Consider the following 20,499-nt stretch of genomic DNA (forward strand, 5'->3'; position numbering starts at 1 on the left):
AGTAAATCAACAACAGAAGGGCAACAACAGAAGAAAATATGCCTTCTGGAGTGGCTCAGTCAGAGTCCTGACCTCAACCCAATTGAGATGCTGTGGCATGACCTCAAAAGAACTGTTCACACCAGACATCCCAAGAATATTGCTGATCTGAAACAGTTATGTAAAGAGGAATGGTACAAAATTCCTCCTGACCGTTTTGCAGGTCTGATCCGCAACTACAGAAAACTTTGGTTGAGGTTATTGCTGCCAAAGGAGGGCCAACCAGTTATTAAATCCAAGGGTTCACATCCTTTTCCCGCCCTGCACTGTGAATGTTTATACGGTGTGTTCAATAAAGACATGAAAACGTATCGTTGTTTGTGTGTTACTAGTTTAAGTCGACTGTGTTTGTCTATTGTTGTGACTTAGATGAAGATCAGATCACATTTGATGACCAATTTATGCAGAAATCCAGTTAATTCCAAAGGGTTCACATACGTTTTCTTGCCTCTGTATACTTCCCCCAATGTATTTGCCGACTTTGACATGATTATTGCATTAAACATTGGACTCTAATAAACACTTCATGCAGTTATATTACAAGCAGAGACACTTAAGGGAACAGTTAGCAAGCACACAGATTTGTAATGAAGTAGTGTCTAGATTCTTTATATTTTTCACTTAATCTTCCTAAACTTAGCTTGTTTATGCGTAAAGATATGCACAATAAAGCTAGGGGGATCAAACCCATAGGTTTTATTATCTGAGTTTCACTGATACTCGCTCATGTAAAAACGTAGATCAATTCAAGATAAGAATTCTTTTTTTCGTTTTTTGTTTATTGTGATATCCTCTCTGCATCATCTCTTGATAGTGACCTCTTTCCTCTCTGGTTTCGTGAGTAACCAGGCGACTGCATAGCCTCAGATCCGTCTTCCGATTCTTCCTCGAGTATAGGGACTATGTAGGTTTCAGGATCGAGCTCGTAGCCGTTGGCCAATCAAACAGGACTTTAGTTGGTAGTCTGAGACTTGATATGCACAATGTACAACCTAAACATCTCCTAAATATGGACCGAAGAACTGGACCTAAGAACTGTTATTTATCTGTTAAATGCTCCGTTTCTAAGAATGATAGTGATTCCATGCACTCTAGCACTTAATGTTATTGACAACTATAAGCCATATTGAACACATACCCCAAATAAAGAGTAATAAAGCTGGGATGGAATTTGCATCAAAACACTAAGACGACACTGCCACTGGTGTCTAGCTCTTGCCTATATCCCTTTGCCAGTCCTAAAACCCACTGAGGTATTAGAAAACACATGTTCTACAGCAAAGGAATATATGGTGTGTATATATATATATATATGTGTTTTTTGTTTAAAATGAAGAAAATGGCAAGAAAATCACATTTAGCATAGATTAGGCAAACATACAAAGAACATCATTATTAAATGTACAAATGGCACATGCCTCAGTTTGGATGGGAGTACAAGCTGTGTAAATCACTCAGGCATCATAATAAAACAGAGGGTTATGCTGGAAGTAAGTCAGTAGGAAGAGGGGTTATAAGGCACGAGCTCAATACAGATGTCAACTGATTTTAGTGGATTGTGTGGTTCAAACATAATTTACAAGGCACAATTAGTTTATTTACAGATATCACGTCTCCATGTTAACACTGTTGTTCTTTTGTTATGAGATCCAATTTATGAGTAGGTTTTTTTTTTCCGAGTGGTTTTTTTTACATGCTCCTTCCTGCGCAGAGAAGCTCTCTCTCTCTCTCAGTTTGCTGGGGTTTTTGCTCAAGATGCAAACAGGCCAGTAGGGTTGCCATCTCTGCAGCTTGTCTGATAGAAGCTGTAAAGTGGTGTTAGTGCCAGTCCACTCCTTTCTTTCTCGTTTTGGGTTTTTAATGTTGTTCATTCGTTATGTCCACGATGGTTATCCTTACGGGGTCATTAGCCAGTGAGCTAACATCTCAGAAACAGGACTTCAAAGTGTAAGGCGGCTTAGAAAGTTTACTAGGACCGACCTGGAAACAGTTCAAACGGGGTTAGATCTCTCTGTTGGAGAAAGTTATTTGCCATTTCTATTTGTTTTACATGCTATTATGAAAATTAACTTTATGACAAACATATTGAGACCTTGGAAGTAAAGGGTTTATAATGTTGTGAAAAGCCTGTCGTGGGCACTATGATAAATCCACTGTTCCATTTGCATAACATTTGTTGGATCAATAGGAACTGGGTACTTATACTGAATATCAACATTGCACTGTTGTTAAAAACCCTTGAAACCCATGGTCTCCATACATTGAACCAGAGCAGAAAGTTAGCTGTTGAGTACAGTATCTCTCTGTAAGTTGTATATACATTTGTGTGCATACGTTACATTCGTACATTCACTATGTATTCAGCTATCCTGCCATGCAGATAGAGATTCAGTCAGTCGTGGACATACCTGGGTAGCCTTGTCCATTGTAAGGAATGCCAACACACTGGGAGGAGTCACAGTAGCCAGGGGGCCCGGGTGGTCCCCTCACTCCTGGGGTTCCCTGGCGACCAGGAGGGCCACGAGGCCCAGCAGAGCCCGTAGTACCTGTGGGGCCAGTCCGAGCCTCACCTGGTGGCCCTGGGATTAGATAAAGGAAGGTAGGGTATGGGAATTAAATAACGAATACTCAGACTCAGAGCGAAACCCCACTGACATTACCCTTAATTCGCAACTGGAAGTGGGGGGGATTGGTTTCTACCACTGTAATTTAGATATTTAGACAGCTCAATTAAAAGTCTGAAAAAAAGCAAGCCAGTCAGACTGTGGAGTTACCCCCTGCCCCAGTCTGTCTAGACAGTACAAACCAAGGATGGAATTTCCCCCCACTCTCTCTCGCGCTCTTAAGTGAGCACATGTGTTGTCAATGAAGGAGCCACCAAAGCAATGCTCATTGTACAAAAATCTGATTCTCCATACTCAACAATGAGTAATCATTGCTAGCTACCTTCCTCCCTCTGCTGCTAGGTTGTCTCACTTCATTCACAGAAACAGACTTGGCAGTGTTCGACTGAAGGGGAAAAGTAGACATCAATGACTGGCCTGATATCTCCACTAGCCCGTGATAGGAAAGCTTCTGGGGACTCAGGGCCTTCACATGCTGAATTTCAATTAAAGGGGAATGCTATGTTAAAGGGGCCTCTATGAAGATAGAATAATATCAACATTGAATAAGACGGCTATTAGAGACTAATCCTCAGCCATTTCTAGAATGGGTTTGGGATCACTGGTGAATGATTAGAGCTAGGAGTAAGATTGTTTTGATTATAGAAAATAGCAGCTATAATGCATCAGCACATGTTACATCCTTCATTCAGAAATAGACCCAGGCCCTCAGTCATTTGATGTATATTACTGTATGTCGATCTTGCATCGTCAGACTTGTGGTATGTTGATCAAGAGGAACTTTAATCCCCTTGGAAAACGTGTGAACACATCTGTGCGAACCGATGCCATGAAGAAGAAACATATATTATCTCTAGAAAGGAGAAGTGTTTTGCTGGAAAAACATTTGATCGTTCACTAAGAATTTATGAAGCACAGCAGCCCAAACGAAGGTTCTTGAGACACAGCTAGGCAAATCTTGGCCTGCCCCTCAGGTCTGTCATTTAGATCGCACTGGGAGGAGTTCTAAAGGTCACAAAGAGAGGTCCAAGTAAAGGATGTAGAACAAATGGCTGCCATGGTGAAACTAGATTCAAACTGTAGATCAGGAACTAATGAATGGGAACATATTGTCTCCAGCTGTTGAAAATGACCGTTTAGAGTAAATATGTGTGAATATTCTTATGTTCCATGCCTCGTTGTTAAGGTACATGAGCTGAATTACAGAGTCAGGGCCTTGCATTAATGGTCCATGACTTCTAGTGAGATGGGGGGGGGGCCTTGGAAGAGGCATAGTTGTGCAATAGGTTATTGTACTTAAGAAGTGATGTCCGAGGTCTTACCAGGCGGACCACTGAGTCCTCTCTGTCCTCTCTGTCCTGTTCCAGGGGATCCTCTCTCGCCCTTCTCTCCTGGCGTCCCTGCAACAACACAATCAGACACAGAGAACGGGTTATTAGCAATGACAAAAGGTCCCATTGTACAGTACAATGTATCTGTAACAGAAAATAACTGCTCTTGAAACCACAAATGAGCACGTTTGAGGATGGAGGAAATTGTAGCATAGATCAGATTTACTGTAGGAAGTGAAACATGATGACAGATGACCATCAGGTCTTAGCATGATGTCAGGTTCCAACATCAACCCCATATGTTCAGCCTACTGTAGATGGAGGTTTTGCACAATCACTTGCAATCAAAACTGCCATTTGATCTTTGAGCTCGTCATTATTTTTTTATTTTATTTTTTATTTTTTTACCTTTATTTAACCAGGCAAGTCAGTTAAGAACAAATTCTTATTTTCAATGACGGCCTAGGAACAGTGGGTTAACTGCCTGTTCAGGGGCAGAACGTCAGATTTTGTACCTTGTCAGCTCGGGGATTTTGAACTTACAACCTTTCGGTTACTAGTCCAATGCTCTAACCACTAGGCTACACTGCTACACTAATTATACCATCATTGTAAAAGTTTCAATGCTACTCCAGATGATTTGCTATGAGGTTACATGGGATGAACAAGAGCACAGACTGTGTCCTACATGTAAGTCACAACTTGAAGTTCTGCATCTCTGCAGAACTTGTCATTTACTTTCTAGCCATCCAAAAACAGACAGGAAGTAATACAACAGGCAAACAAAAAAACAACACATATCACACTCACCTCTCTCTCCTTGGTTTCCAGGTAAGCCGGAGTTTCCAGGGAAACCGTTTCGGCCAGTCTGTCCAGGTTCTCCAGGGGGACCCGTGTTGCCGGCAGGACCAGCGGGGCCGGCAGGGCCCGGGTTGTTGCTACGGTAACCAGTGGGGATCTGGTTGATCATATTATCAATTCTGCTCATCTGACCTGAGAGGAATGAATAAAGATATGACGTCAGACAATGAATCCAGTGTGTGTTTGTGTACCCAACCAATGCTGGCTTATGAAGTTCTAAACGGCCACTCACTGTTCACAAGCTGTTCGCAAACTTGTCTGGCGATGGAGCGCATCAGATTTTGAGATGCAAAGTCTCCCTGGAAAACAGACACATTTTGGTGAGACAAGGTAATGCTACTCTTGAAAGTTATGAAGTGTCCAAAGATACAGTACATACCCTCTCTCCCTTTTCTCCCTTTATTCCAGCCAATCCCTGTGAAGGAAAAGAAACATGGATTTTCTCAATAACAGGAATGGCATTCATTTGATTGAGATTTGCAACGTTTTCCAACTGAATCGAAAGCAATCAGGGGTAAATGTTCCGAATACGTTCATCCAGTCAGAACCAGAGTAAAATCCAAGACACAATGCAATCAACTGTTGTAGTTTCCCTTGTTTTTAACCAAGCCATCCCTTCAATCTTCCACAAATGAAGTTTAGAACTTCATTTCAGGAGTGGGAGGAAATTCTGCACTATTTTGGCACATCTTGGCCATTGCCTCCTTGATGACCCATGCAAATCACCATATGACCACTTGTATTTGTACATACTGGGTTTCCTGTGTCTCCTGGTTTTCCTTGGTTGCCTGTGTTTCCTGTGTTTCCTGGAGATCCTGGGCTTCCCTGGATGATGGAACGATAACAGCGTTATTGTTACATCCACCAAAGTTACCAAGGAGTAAATACAAGAACAACAGCCACTCCCGGTCTCTGTTAAGCAACATGTTATATAATACGGTCCAGCCTTATATTGTGTTGTATAGCCACAGTCAAGGCACCATACAGTATACTGTGCCAAGAACACTAAAATGGGTGGAAACACTGCCAACAGGGATAGGATGCTTAACAGTCCTCAGATCAGTCCTTATGGTAAAGTAGGCCCTCTTCCTATTGGAATGGTGTAGCCATTCATTAACTGGAGGCAGGCCTCCACCAGAGTATAGGGAATGAGATGCATGCTTGATCGTCAATACTTACTGAAGGACTGAGTTTGTCTGTGTTTTGACCACGTGCTGCAGGCTAACTAACAGGCTCACTATCAGGTATTAAAAGACACTCCCAGGAGGTTTACTTCTCTTGACTGAAATCCAGTACTCACCATCGGTCCCGTTGGGCCTCTAGGTCCCGAGGGTCCTTCCTTCCCTGGTGGTCCCTGGGGAAAAAGATGGGCAATCACAAACAGGCAACAATAAAAGTTACACTTCATTATAAAGAAGTTGGCATTAAGTTTTAGTTGCAGTCCTTAAGTTGTTGGTATAAAGTTGCTGTTGTTTCCAAGTTATGTTGTCGTTCCAAGAGATGAGTATATAAAGATTTAGTGAAATAAACCAGGACCTCTCTGATCTCCCTAGCGACCAATGTCGTGTATTTTACTGCACCCATCCTACGGAGCCAAACTACGTCATCTGACAAGGGTAGTAACATCATTAACATGCAACAGAATACTATGAGCACACAACATTTTAACTGCACACTTTGAGTTAAGTAGGTGATCACATGCTTAAGTAGGTGCTGGCTCGATTCATGGCCTTTCAATGGGGTGGGTACACTAAGCATGCTCTGTGTAGAGGTCCAGAGAGGCAGATCTTACCCTCACTCCACCTGGTCCAACAGAACCCATAGGACCAGCAGCACCAGCAGGACCCTGCAGGAACACAACACACTCAATCAAACTGTGATAACCAGTAATAACACACCCACATCGGACTTGTCCCAAATGGCCCATAATTGCATTTTCATATTGCCAGAAAGGTACTCGTTTTCTCTCTGTTTCTCTCTAGGTTCCCTGTGATTTAGTGAGAACATGATGCACTTAGCTGATGCATCTTAGTGCCAGTACCTTAGGATACGTGTATTGGCTGTTGAAATGCATGTTGTTAACAGGAGCTTTTGACAGACAAGGCTGCTATAGCCGTAATCATAACGCAATGAGAAACTCTCAACAAAATGTTTCTTTAGTATTCATAACTTCGCAGGGTAATTGTTAGGGTTCAGGGGAGTCTCATATTCCCAAAATAAAGTCACCCTTGATGGGATGCGAATGACTACGTAAATGATGCTCATTACTGACGTTACAGAATAATCCCTCCGATCATTCAGCACTGGAGTTTTCAGTAAAGTCCCTGGCCGTGGTGGATGTTGTGTGGAGGACCAGTACCAAAGAATTATCACAGTATGTTGTGGTCCCCTTCTCAGATGGGCAAGGAGTCCATCTATGAGAAGAAGTAGGATATCTTCCAAGGAAAAACTCTTGACCTTTAGTCCCATTGTCTCCACAAATCGCTCTTAGGGCTTTTGATGCAATGAAGGCTCCACATACACTTTGAGAACATAATCATGTGGTCATTGGCAACCTTGAAGGATTTACTCATCCAATGCTGAGGTTGTTCGTCTTCTCAACACATTCTTTCCCAGCTATTTAAATCCAATTAGTGGTACCCAAGTAGAGCCACGAATAGTCTGCAAATACCTTTTTTGGCCTTGACTACAGGGTTTAGAGTAAGTGCAGTTGCAGGACAGTAGTGTAATTTGTTTTTAAACCTTTTTTATTTCTTTATTTAACTGGGAAAGTCAATTAAGAACAAATTCTTATTTACAATGGCGGCCTACACCAACATGTACAGTTCATATCAATCCTCCACTCCCATTGGCAAGACCATTCTGTTTCCCATAATTTCTTAACTGGTGGCCGTCCACTGAGTGTCAAACAGCAGGTTGATTAGAGAGTATACCCCACTCTGGGGACTGTATGGTCTACCTCCTACTTTGAAAGTGTTTGCAGCGTTGCCATGTGGACAGATTCCAGGCTCCAGTAGCAATGTTTCTCTCAGTGAATCGCCTCCGGTTTCCTGTTCCAAACCACAGCTAATGAAAAAGAGAGCTGTACTCACTTTCAGCCCAGGCAGGCCTGAGTCTCCGGGATCTCCCTTTGGTCCGGGGCGTCCCTGAGAAGACGAAGAGTGGAGGATTAGAACTATGAGTACAAAGGAAAGTCCAACCCTGAACAACTACAGGGATCTGGTGTTTCTCATTGTCATGTAGTCTGTAACTGAGAGTGAATTTACAGCCCAGCTTTAGGAGAATTTCTAAAGGAAGAACGTTCTAGAATAAATAGGATATTAACACTCGGTGACTGTGTGTGTAAATCATAAGTCAGGGAGGACGTCGTACAGTCCCCACACACTGTGAATCCAACAGAACATTCCAGATGAAGGATAGCTGCAGTGACGGTTGCAATTGTATTTTTATGTTCACTAAACATAGTTTAGTTTTCCTCGCAATCTAAGGGGGTGTTACTTACAGGTTCTCCTGGCAGAGACAAGCCGTTAGGGCCTTGTGGACCTGGAGGTCCGGATTGTCCTGGAAGTCCTTGTTCTCCACGGGGGCCCATTGAACCCTATGGTAGAAGCGGAATGACAAAACCAAACATAGTCCCATTACTTTTAAACTAAACTATTCACACCATATCTCCCTGTAGACCTCTCCACAGCAGGGCTGAGAGAATGAGAATGAACTGTTGGTGAGAAACAAGTTCTATTTCTCATCAGACCTCTCGACACTGGCCTCCGTAAATCAAACTGGGGAGAAATACACAGTACAAATCAAGCTGAAGAATATACAGTACATTCAATAAGTGAGTTCAGATGTGAGCAATCTGTTTTGTCTGATGGGGCATGCAAATGGTGGACTGTACTGTTCAGTGGTAACTGCTTGGAGATCCCTACTGCATTATGCTGAACTCTGCTTTACTGTAAATGAGTTGGGCCTTGGACTGTAGCCGAGTTAGCTCAGTTGGATATGGCTTGATTCAACGTTTGATTGTGGCTCGGACCACACAACACCATAATATACAATGACTCAGACTCATTAATCACTCTGGATCCAAATGAGTGTTAAATGGCTTGATAATGATCCAAAATCTTGACTTACAGTTGGGCCTGAGTCTCCTCTTTCTCCTCTGGGTCCTTTAGTACCTGGTCCACCCTGGGAAAGTCAAGACAGAATGAAAGACAGAGTCAGAGACGGAGAATCAGAGCCATCCCCACAACAGGAGCTACTTCCAGACCTAAACCCCAAGCCTCCAGGAATCCCCTGAAGTAAGTGAGGTTGCAAAGTGAAGCATACATATTCCAGACTCCTCTTCAAGGTTTTTCCTGGGTTTTTATTTTGTCAGATGGGCATTTATCTTTTGACACATCTCTAAGCCTGATAGCCCACACCTCATCTCACGCCATTCATCTCATCCCCCTCTCTTTCGTTTTCCATGGGAAAAACACAGACACTCACATGAGGGATGTCCCCACTCTAATATCCACATGCTTAAACGTTAGAGCACGGCAACAATTATGAAGAAAAAAATAATACCCCTGTAACACTATTCCTATATGTCCACATCATCGTAGTGGAGACAGAGTGGTATCATCATCATCATTATATAAGAGAGTAGACAGAGAGCTTTGCTGCCAGGCGAGGACAGACTGAAGTAGAGAGAACCCTGCCCCAAGACAAGGTGAAATGGAGGTATGGAGGGATGGTTAATGTCTTTACCGAGGGGCCGGGTGGCCCCGGAGGGCCGACACTGTCCTGTGCACATGTGCACGCGTGGGGAAGAGCCGGGCACTTGAGCTCATCTCTCTGCAATGCAGAAAGGAAGGAGAGGGGGAGGGAAAGGAAGATAATGAGAATGTAAAAAATACTTGACTGAAATACAATATTGATAGTATGACCCATTGGGCATCTCGTGACATCTGTGGGCCTTTCTGGTAACCCACAAAATACAGATACGCGCAGATAGGAGTATCTGTAGTGAAAATGAGTGCCACTGCTCTGACAACCCAAACCATAAAATGGTGCCTTGAAGTTTTCCTTAAGGAAACCCATTAGAAAAGCTGATCAAGTTTTTATAATACTGGTGTGCATACTGAAATATGACTAGTGGAATGCATGGTCTACACACAAATACTCTTTGACAACTGAAACCCAACTGTTTTGTGGAAGGAAATATGTGACATCTTACACAACACAGGCTTCTTTGCCACGATATATGAATATTTCATGCAAATTACACAGAGAGGGAGAGATGGGTAATTGGCTACAGTCAAGTAAGTAAGTGCACATGCATCTGGTAATAAACATATCACAGATGAGTACTATGATTCATCTGTTCACCACATGATCAAAAGGACCAGTTGTTTTGGTGGGACGGGAATTGTAAAACTGTACACAGATTAATCCAGTTAAAGAGGAATACAATGGTCTATTCAGGCATGCCAACGCAATCATTTCATTTGAAACTTTTCCCCAGCTAGGCTTCAGACAAAGTCTATACAGCACGTGCACACTTTAGAAATAACACATAACCTCTAACACATGCATGCACGGAAGAATGTAATGGCTCTCTTAACTTATAGTACGTGCTAGAGGGCGAGTCAAAGTGCCAAAGGTTTGATGGTACTGTACAGGTATGAGGCCTTTACTAGAAGGCCGTCCACGGCGAAACTGCTCTTACCGTGGCCGGGAGGTCACAACATTTGTCTCTGCTGGTCCAGCTCAAGCTGCACACAATATCAAACATCTGGAGCTGGAACTGCACAACAGAACAGAGAGAGGAGAAAAAGAGAGATTAGAACACAGATGGGCGTTACACATGGCTTCCATTGAGCTCCAGCGCTGAGGACTCAACACGGCACGGCTCCAGACACAGACCGGCACCCACAGAGAGCTGGAGCACAGGTGAGATGAGAGAGAGCAGCGTCTTTCATTCCTCCAGCAATGGCTGAGTTGTAGCTCTTACTTGAGCATCAGCAGATGAGGAGCTAGGTGTAAAACCTGGGCACTTTGCACTTCACACTTAACACCAATAGTTTGTGTGTGAGTGACGGATGCATTTCCTTAGGGGTTTTCCAGTTTGAATAAGTGTTGTACATTTTCCACTCACCGTTGCCGACTCCCTTTTTGATCCTCCTGACTTGGCCATCTTTCCCAGCACCTCATAGCCGTCTGTGGAGATGTTGTTGGCCTCCTTGATGGGTTTCTCTGCCACCTCCTGGCAGTCCACGTTCAGTTTGACCCTCTCGGGAGAAACACTGATGTGAAGCTGTAGCAGGAGGAGGAAGAGGAGGATTATTAGTCAAGACCACTCTAATCCCAATATGAACTACGACAGCAACGGGTGGCAGGTAGTCTAGCGGTTAGAGCGTTGGGCCAGTAACCAACAAAACGCTAGTTTGAATCCCTGAGCCGACAAGGTGAAAAATCAGTCGATGTGCCCTTGAGCAAGGCACTTAACCCTAATTGCTCCAGGGTCACCTTGATAATGGCAGACCCTGGCCGTGACCCTATACACTCAGAGGGCGTCTCAGGGGGAGTTGGGAAATGTAAAAAAAAAGACACATTTCCAAAGTGAAGCAGGCCAAATATAAGCACCCACCATGTTATTATTATTATCTCATTACAATGTTTGGACATCCAGGCTTGCGTAAGATACTGAGAATGTCCAGAGTTTTTCACATGCCATTTCCCTGTTAAAAAGAGCCTCTCTCTACAATGGAAAGATCTAATAAGGAACACGATTCGATAGTCTCGTAACATAAACTACTTTTTTGTTTTGTTTTTTTGATTTGATTTGAAACAAAGAACCCAGTTGAACCCATGTGGAGTCGAAATTGATGTTTATTAAGATGCTGATACTGTATTTCACTAAATCACCACTATTAACATGATTTGTTATTCAGTCCTCCTTATAATTAAGTTATTATATATATATATTTTATTTCACCTTTATTTAACCAGGTAGGCCAGTTGAGAACAAGTTCTCATTTACAACTGCGACCTGGCCAAGATAAAGCAAAGCAGTGCGACAAAAAACAACAACACAGAGTTACACATGGGATAAACAAAAGTACAGTCTATTAACAAAATAGAAACATCTATATACAGTGTGTGCAAATGGAGTAAGGAGGTGAGGCAATGGCTTAGAATCACATAAGAACATTCTGGTTGTAGGTCCCTTGGAAGAAAGTTGATGTCAGAACATAAAAAAAATCTAAAAGATTAAACAAGCTATGGCTATATATGAAACAACACACACTGTCAGAATATGGGCCTTTGAAATGATGTTGTTTGCGGTAACCCATCAAAAGTGCTACACTTTACATAGTTTCCTGTGCAGTTGCATTTTTTTTTAAACAGTCTGACAAGCTTTCACCCTGACAGAGAGAGCAGGCTAACATTACTGTCCAATAGAGCAATAACAACTGCACTTGGCAACCACTCACAAAATGTACAGTGGACTTTCTTGGCAAGAGAACAGACTATCTGGCCAACCACAGGAGAGGGGACTGATACCTCAGGATCCTGGCATGGACATAGATACTATGATGCACTTGTGGGCTTACCAAAAATAACGCTCAATGATGTACTGCAAGTGCAAAGAATGCAAACTTATACATTACTGGGAAATATTACTGGAAAATTAGGCTTCACCATAAAACGGTCAGTGTTTTCTCTCACCATTTGAAAGCAAAATAGAATTCCATCAACTGAAATAGGCTGATGTTGGTGAACAGGAAGCTTATTCAATTGGAACCCAATCATTGAATCGCACAATGGCCCATTCTCTAACAAAAGCCTGAGAAAACCATCACACTGACACAGATGATTAACATCTTCTGAATGGATCAAAAACCACAGGAGTCAAGTCAGACCAGACCTCGACTTCCACCGTGACCAGCCAAGTCACAATTACACTCAATTAATCCTCCCTTCCTCTGCCCGTAGCTCTTCTGGACATTGACACATCTTGGACACATCTCTTTCTCAGCACTCCATTCTCCCATTGGTATACTGTAGACACCATAAGGTAGGCTGTATCAGAGCTAGGTGTCCAGTCCACAGACATAGTACAGAAACAGTTCATATAGTCATATTTTGGCTTCTGTTGCCTTCTTTCCCCCTGATTCCCCTGACATACGTTCATGATTTCTATCGGACTCCATTTTCTTAGTATTGGCTGTGTCTTCACGGCTCCTCCTTTTTCTCCGCCCTGAGCCCTGATCGCCATGAAATCACAGTTCACATCCAGCCTCACTACCTACGATAGGATTCCTTAATTAGATTGACATATCTGAAATGTTTTGATGCAAAGCTAAATTGCATTCACAGGTCTCAACTTTTTTCAGGAAGAGACAAAATCCTAGTTTGGGTATACTACTGCCACCATATCATTCCAGACATCTATGCTTCCATGTCCAGTCCTGGAGGACAATGGGATATACCCACCCAGGCTTCCGAAGGAGCTTGCTTAGCATTGGTTGTAAAGTCACCATTTCATTTCCGAGTGGCTTCCTCTGGGGCTGGAATGGTAGTATGCTTCATGAAATCTGCTTGACTACCTCACGGAATGGAAGGCTTTTAAAAGAAGGCATCAGAGAAAACACTGTAGTAACGAGAGTACAAAGAGGGCAGTCAGGGCCATGGCAAAGTATCAGTTAGAGATTGACCAAAGACCAACGTTTTAAACAACTTGGGTTCTTTGGAGAATTCTCTTCTCCCACTCATTCTCAATGAGTGCATGCAAATACTGGCAAACCCTAACCACCCAATCCCTGAATGGAAAGTTTGAGAGAGTTTGGGTCCTCTCAGAGAATAATAGCTGCATTTGTGAGGCTTTAAGTATGGGCAAACTGCAGAGTGGGTGGACTGAATACATCTAGCTATGACAAAAAAAACACTAAAAACGTTAATATAGCTCCACTTGATCGCAACAAAATGCAAAACCCCCAATGGCACCAATGATACATACAATATATGAGTTGATGAAAAAACGTTTACCCTGCTATTAAACTATATGAAGTAGCTACACCCTACACATTTTACTACACTTGGCAAACATCAGGACTATAGTTCAAATGAGAGCATGGGTCAGACTAGAAATAAAGATGAGGGTTGGTTTGGATTATTGTCTCATATTTTCCCATGGACATGTCTAATCTTAGAATTAACAATTCATTTTGTGAGTGAAATAGTCGAGAGGAGGGGAAAACCTCAAATGCATTATGAGTCTCATAACAATCTATTCTGAGTTCATATCAAAAGATATGAAGTGCTCTGAGGTAGGGAACACTATCCATGCTACGGGCTACATTTCAGCATTTGTGGAACAGCTGTATAAGTCCAGCTGTCCTTTCTGACTTCACTAGTCATATAGGTTCCAGCGCCACACGCTGAGGTCACTCCAAACCACCCATGGATGAACCATTGGGAAACCACAATACACTCCAGTCAGTAACTACAGTATACACATGCACCAGTCCAGCAATTAATCCGGTAGGTAGACCGCTATAGATTCCTATTCCCTCAGCGCAGTAACCGCAGTACCACATACTAGCCACTCAGAACACTCAGACTGCAGGCACCACCACAGCAATAGACAAGAAACACAGACATGTAGGCTGGTACCCAATTAGAGCTCTGATGATGTCATTGTGCTGATGTCACTGACGTCATCGGATATAGCCCTGACCCAACATTTTCCAGGGTCCCATTCATAACACTGTCCTGTAATTAGCTTTGCTGCTTAGTGGTCTGACTGAAACTACATTCATTTGAGGTTCTATGGGCAAACCATTCTCCCTCATAACTTTTAAGTGTTCAGAGTGGACTCATTGACCTTAGGAATTACATTTGATGTCAGATCAGAGTAGACTACACTAGAGGGTCCTCGTGATTTTGGAGGACCCTCAGAAACATGGATACACTTGAAATATTCTTCAAGTCCATTGGAAACAATAACATCTACATCTTACATGTATCTTACATCTTGAACCGTTCATAAAATAATATGAAAATATACTGACGTTCATTGTTTAAATCCTTCTCATCTGTTGATAGCTGAGCATAACAGAGGATGTTTTATATTGTGCCCTGCTTTGAGTTGGGCCTCGCGTTTGATGCCCCATGTGAGCTCCTTTACTCCTGCTGTGACTTTGCGGTACCCAGAATGTGTCAGAAACACTGTTATATGACGAATTTAAAACTTGGCATGTGACAAAATCATTCTAGAGAAACAAGGGCTTTTAAAATCAATTACGGCATTGCCTGTAGTGTTATTTCAACAGGGTTGAAAAGCCTTGAGTGGCTAATGACTGTAGGTATGTACTCAATGACCCCCACTCAGACTTGACATTGTAATCCCACCATAGGAAAGTAACAGGGTGGCAATGGGAATCCAGACTCAGAGGCAGGAAGATGTGAAGTATAGGAGATGCAATATATCTCCAAATATCTCCATTCATGTTTACAGATGTTTGTAAGTCTCTTTGGCCTTGTTGAATTTTTGGTTGATTACATCAGTTTATTCCACAGGCTCCATACATGGCGTGTGATTATACTTTGAGAGGATTTTCTCTGCCTTTTCGAAACCATTTGTTGAAGCAGGAAATTACTGTTATTATTATTCGATTCAAGCAGCAAATAGTCTTGAAAATACTTCATAGGGCACACGCAGCTAGCTTTCTGTTTTGCGTGGTAAAAGTACGACCTGGTGATTTTCCCAATGTATCATGTTTTATTTATTGTAAACGAGGTAAACCACAACAAACACTGATCCAATAACAGCCCACTTCCTCAGAATGTTCAGGAATTCCCACCTGACCGCCGCCAGGACAATGGCCAATCAGCACACTGTAAGCCTCCATCGCTAGGCTAACTGGTTGCACATTGTGCAAGGTGACCATGGGTCACCAAAGTCTCCTCCAACCTTTGGAAAGATATTTATAGTCCTTCCAAACCATTCATCAAAATAACTGCCTAAAGTCTCCGAAAACAAAGCTAAACGCCAGATTGTAAAAAGGCCTGAACTCCACTTTGGCACCGAATCCATATCGCATTCAATGTCGTGAGAGGTAGGTAACCAGATCCTAGCTAGACCTTAGTCTTGGCATTGATTATCACCTCAGTAGGTGAACTCAATGAGGCAAAACACTAATCCACAGAAACATCAACTATGTGAACACACATAACCGCTCATAAAGACTGGAAAGAGACAAATACATCTATCATAGGTGGTGACCATATCAACTGTACACATCCCAGACAGGGATAATCTCCCCTGAACATGAAACTAAACATTTTACCACAGAAATCCATTATTCATGTGAAAAGGCTTCTTTGGTCCCTGGTGTTTTGGAAGTAATTATCCCAAATGATTGTAGATTATTGCTGATCTGTATGTCCTCAGGAAATTCAACCAGAAAAAATAAGCCAAGATATGTGATTCCTTTGCCAAACCTTAATGTCATTCAAGTGAAATGGTGTTTACCTTATGGAAGCTTCCGTGGAAAACTCTCTTCACTTGATCCTCATTAAACGTGGCTCTCTGGATCTCCCCTCTGGTGTCCTTGTTGTAGAACGTGATTGTTTTGCTGGAAGCTGAAAAGAGGGAACGATGGTTTCAGATGGCCCCCATACATTACAGGGAGACGTCACGCAACACACATGGAAACAGACACAGAAAGTGAGCTACAGGGGAGATAGCCCTGTATAGCCCCACAAGTAAACACTTATGAACAACTAAACACTTACGTAACTAGCGAATACTTAGGTACAATACTTGATCACAAACTTAGGCACACAAGGGAACACTTATGGACATGGAAATACGCACAGAGCGTAAAAGTCAGCGTCAAATCAAAACACTTTCCTATGAGAGAGAACTTGATACAGCCAAGTCTGGGGGTTGATGCTTTTGCATTCAGAGGTCTAAATCTCCTTTATCCTTCATTTACCAGCAGAGGATCAATGGACCGTAGTGGCCTACAGGTCATTACACTGGTCTACGTTTCTAAACACTATTATCTGATGCAGTAAGGAGGGGAATCAGACCACAGCTGTTGGGCAGCCACAGCTTTACCCCATAAGAGAAACAAAGCATGGTGGGGGCTTACGGTTGACGGTGACCCCAACCTCAGGGTTGTTGTTGCTGTCAGCAATCTGCCAGATATCAAATGCCTGGTTGGGGGTGTCGGGGAGGAGACGGAAGAGCAGGATTATGGTGTAGGATGGAGGAAGACCCTCTGGGTGGATCTCCCTGGCAGGAACAAAAATACAGGATACAGGTGTCATGACAGACCTCTTTTCATGGAGCTAAAGGATTCTACTTCATAGACACCAGCCTTGAGAATATCTGATCACTAGTTTACCCAGTGGGCACAGATGTCAATTCAAAAGTCTATTCCACTGTGATTCAACGTAATGTCATTGAAATGACATGGAAACGTTGACTCAACCAGTGTGTGCCCAGTGGGTATAGCTCATCAGATAATCATAAATATTTGAGCAACATAAGAGAGTTCACAAAAACCTGTTTGGATTAAGATGGCAAATCGTAACCTATAGAGCCTTTGGCCAGGATGAAAAACTAGATTCTTTGTAACTCCTGGAAGACCAAAGACACAGAGCAACAATGTTGGCACCTTAAAAACCACACCATAAACTAAAAAGACACACAATATCCACCCTGTCACGTTGGCCACACAACCTGAAAATGGTTGCCAGTTTGAGCCCAGCCTTGAAAAATTACTGACATATTGAAATATTCTTCTGTCCCTACTTTACGGCTGGAAGTGTTTTCACATGTGCACATTGAGTCAATGGCTAACCCACGCACAAATACAAACCATTATGGACAAATTAACAAAGCATGCTCGTGCCTTAGAGGTTAGAACAGAATTCTTGAGCAGCTCAGCAATTGCTTGAAGACATTTTAATGGGCTCAATAAAGACCTGGGCTTTTGACCTGTGGCTGCTTTGGTTGCTCCCTCTATGACATATGTGGAAGAGGGCCCTACCCCGGGAGCTTTACACTCCGAACAAAATTATTTTCTCTTACTAACACTTCATATTCTACAAGCTGCAACAACAAACAGAACTGGCAAGGGGTTCTGTAGATGCTGGATGGGCGCTGGGGGGACCGCAGGCTGTCGAGCCTTTGAAGGTCATTAAAAATAATTACACAGGCCAGCATTACAGTACGCAGGAGAGGAGCAGGCCGCGCACGAAGGAAACAGGCTGCAAGCACGGACACACACTTACTTTGTGGGCGCAGAGAGGAATGCGTCCTTGTGAAGCCTGTAGGTTATAAAACTGTTGAAGGAGCCCGATTCCATGGACACGCCATTCATGGCAGCAAAGGTCCTGTCTGTGATGTTGAAGCCCTCAAGCATTCTGAAGCCTGGAGAATACACATCAGGTCAAATACACAATCATGAGAAAATGCATGTCAATACAATGGAAGATTCTGTACAGTACTGACTGGCCCGTAGGTGCTATCAGTATCTGTCAGTTTATTCGGAATATATAATTACCAGGGGACGTAAACCCGTTGATGTAGATCAAAGGACAAGCTGAAGAGGGAGAAATGAAACAACATGACAGGCTGTTAAAGGCTAGAGGACAACAGACAGCAAACGTCAATCTGGTTTAACTTGTGTCTTAAGGTACTACGTCATGCCGATGCTACTCTTACTGGATGTGGCCGTTTCACAGATGAATGTGATGAGGTTGTCCTGGATCTTGGCGAACGCGTCAAAGTCATCCACAACAAAGACGTGTCTTTCGCTTGGCTTGCTGCCGATGTTCCTCAACTCTGTCATGTCCACATCGGCCACACCGACCACAAACACGCTGTAACCTGGAGTGAGATGAGTGCAAAGACAACCTTTAGAATCCATACGCCATGGCCTAATCAAGCCTTAGTGGCTGTTCACATCTATTTCACAGGAGCTGATTCGATCTGCCAGTACAGCACTCCAATTTGAAACAAAAACAACCCCCCCCCAAAAAAGAGGTAAACAATGCTATACCTCAAAACAAGTTACGTAGCTAGCTACGCTAAAATGACGTTTAAAGTCTGAAAATATCCCGTTTCTGACTTCTATAAGAACAAATCCCAACTTTGAACACTTACCAGAGTGTATCAGGTTGGAGGCACTCTTCTGGACCTCGTCTTGGGAGCGACCATCGGTGACGACCACCAGAACCTTAGGCACGTGCTTCCTCATGCCGTTGTCTGAGGTGAACACCTTCTCGCCAACGTGCTTCAGAGCAGCACCTGTACACAGAGGTGTCGGACATCAGTCTCAACCTTTAACCCTGGACTCATTCAACTCCACCAGCACAATGAAGACACTATGATGACATTGTCGCTGAGTGAATGTCTCTCGACTTTTCTATTAACTCAACATTATGCATTGAGGGTTACGGATGTCAGTCAGTCACGTTGAGACTGGCAGCCAGTCAGAGTGGTCAGTGGGCGTACCTGTTTTGGTGTTTCCTCCCATGTAGCGGACGAGCTGCAGCGCAGCCAAGGTCCTTCCCTTGTCTTGGTAAGTGTTCAGTTTGAACTCTGTCTTGGCACTGTCACTGTATTGCACAAAAGACACCTGTTTCCAGAAGAAGAGAGGGAGAGAGAGAGAGAGAGAGAGAGAGAGAGAGAGAGAGAGAGAGAGAGAGAGAGAGAGAGAGAGAGAGAGAGGGACAGAGAGAGAACATAAAGCATTTACATGAATCCACTCTAAAAAAAGGAAAGGAGAACAGAATATGCTGTAAACAACCAGAGACTCATCACTTTCGTTTTGAAGCGTTATATCTCAGAGGATCGTCTGCAGAACGATGTACCTGCATGCCGCCAGGGTGGATGATGTCGAAGGCGCCGATCATGCTGAAGACAAACTGGATCACTTTACTGAAGCTCTCGTCTCCGATACTCCAGGAGCCATCAATCAGGAACACCAGGTCAGCCTTGGCTCCTCTGCACACTGTGGAGCACATAGAGCAAAGTCAACGGACATGTCAGGTAGGAGACGTTTAAAGAGTTTCTCCTCCGTGTTAGCTTCACGTCACTCCACAGCCTGCTGACTTGAAGCCTCTCCTTACCGTCCAAAGCAGGGGGGATGGTGGCAGGTGGAGGCGGGGTGGGGGGCTCAGTTGGGGCCTCTGTGGGCTTGATCACTGTAACAAAGACCAGAACATAAACATAAGCTTTACTAGCATGCCATGTTATCCCCCTACAAAGACACTGATGTGTTTTCTTACACCCTGAGTGTGGTGGTGGTGGTGGAGGTGGGGGTATACATGCGTGTGAACACAATGGAAGTGACATGTGACAGGACTGATGGTTAGTGGAGTTTCTTACGCGTCCTCTCCTTGACGCTGACTCCGGGCCCCTCCAGGTTGGGGGTCTGTGTGTACACTGTGGCGTTGTAGAGGGCGTCAGGAGTCAGGCCGTCCCAGCAGTAGTGGCTCTCAGACCCAGTAATGGTGGTCTCCTGAGCTCCCTTGTTAGAGGCTGCAGGTAAAGAGGAAAGAGTTACCCACATCGGTAGTGGATCAGGTGATTTATCCCCATACACTCAAAACGTATTCCCTCAGAGGGGTTACAGCCA

The 20,499-nt window shown here is 43.4% G+C and overlaps 1 protein-coding gene across 2 annotated transcripts in view; it reads right to left on the bottom strand.

The window, feature by feature from the left end:
- Positions 1–886: 886 nt before the first annotated feature.
- The window catches only part of LOC135538642 (collagen alpha-1(XII) chain-like), a 72,184-nt gene continuing 52,571 nt past the window's right edge, over positions 887–20,499 (bottom strand). For both annotated transcript variants that reach the window (XM_064964515.1, XM_064964514.1), the window contains 25 exons: positions 20,250–20,402; positions 19,991–20,065; positions 19,733–19,872; positions 19,374–19,497; positions 19,023–19,166; positions 18,582–18,746; positions 18,421–18,459; positions 18,149–18,287; positions 17,002–17,144; positions 16,377–16,486; positions 10,995–11,153; positions 10,566–10,643; positions 9,605–9,691; positions 8,987–9,040; positions 8,358–8,453; positions 7,948–8,001; positions 6,648–6,701; positions 6,156–6,209; positions 5,609–5,680; positions 5,235–5,270; positions 5,088–5,154; positions 4,805–4,987; positions 3,986–4,063; positions 2,448–2,618; positions 887–2,019 (listed from right to left, as the gene is read on the bottom strand). In XM_064964515.1, the coding sequence (XP_064820587.1) occupies positions 2,009–2,019; positions 2,448–2,618; positions 3,986–4,063; positions 4,805–4,987; positions 5,088–5,154; positions 5,235–5,270; positions 5,609–5,680; positions 6,156–6,209; positions 6,648–6,701; positions 7,948–8,001; positions 8,358–8,453; positions 8,987–9,040; positions 9,605–9,691; positions 10,566–10,643; positions 10,995–11,153; positions 16,377–16,486; positions 17,002–17,144; positions 18,149–18,287; positions 18,421–18,459; positions 18,582–18,746; positions 19,023–19,166; positions 19,374–19,497; positions 19,733–19,872; positions 19,991–20,065; positions 20,250–20,402 (2,486 nt within the window). In that variant the 3' untranslated portion in view covers positions 887–2,008. The remainder of the gene's footprint in view (positions 2,020–2,447; positions 2,619–3,985; positions 4,064–4,804; positions 4,988–5,087; positions 5,155–5,234; positions 5,271–5,608; positions 5,681–6,155; positions 6,210–6,647; positions 6,702–7,947; positions 8,002–8,357; positions 8,454–8,986; positions 9,041–9,604; positions 9,692–10,565; positions 10,644–10,994; positions 11,154–16,376; positions 16,487–17,001; positions 17,145–18,148; positions 18,288–18,420; positions 18,460–18,581; positions 18,747–19,022; positions 19,167–19,373; positions 19,498–19,732; positions 19,873–19,990; positions 20,066–20,249; positions 20,403–20,499) is intronic.

Source organism: Oncorhynchus masou, unplaced genomic scaffold (genome assembly GCF_036934945.1).
Source record: "Oncorhynchus masou masou isolate Uvic2021 unplaced genomic scaffold, UVic_Omas_1.1 unplaced_scaffold_1___fragment_2___debris, whole genome shotgun sequence".
NCBI lineage: Eukaryota > Metazoa > Chordata > Actinopteri > Salmoniformes > Salmonidae > Oncorhynchus > Oncorhynchus masou.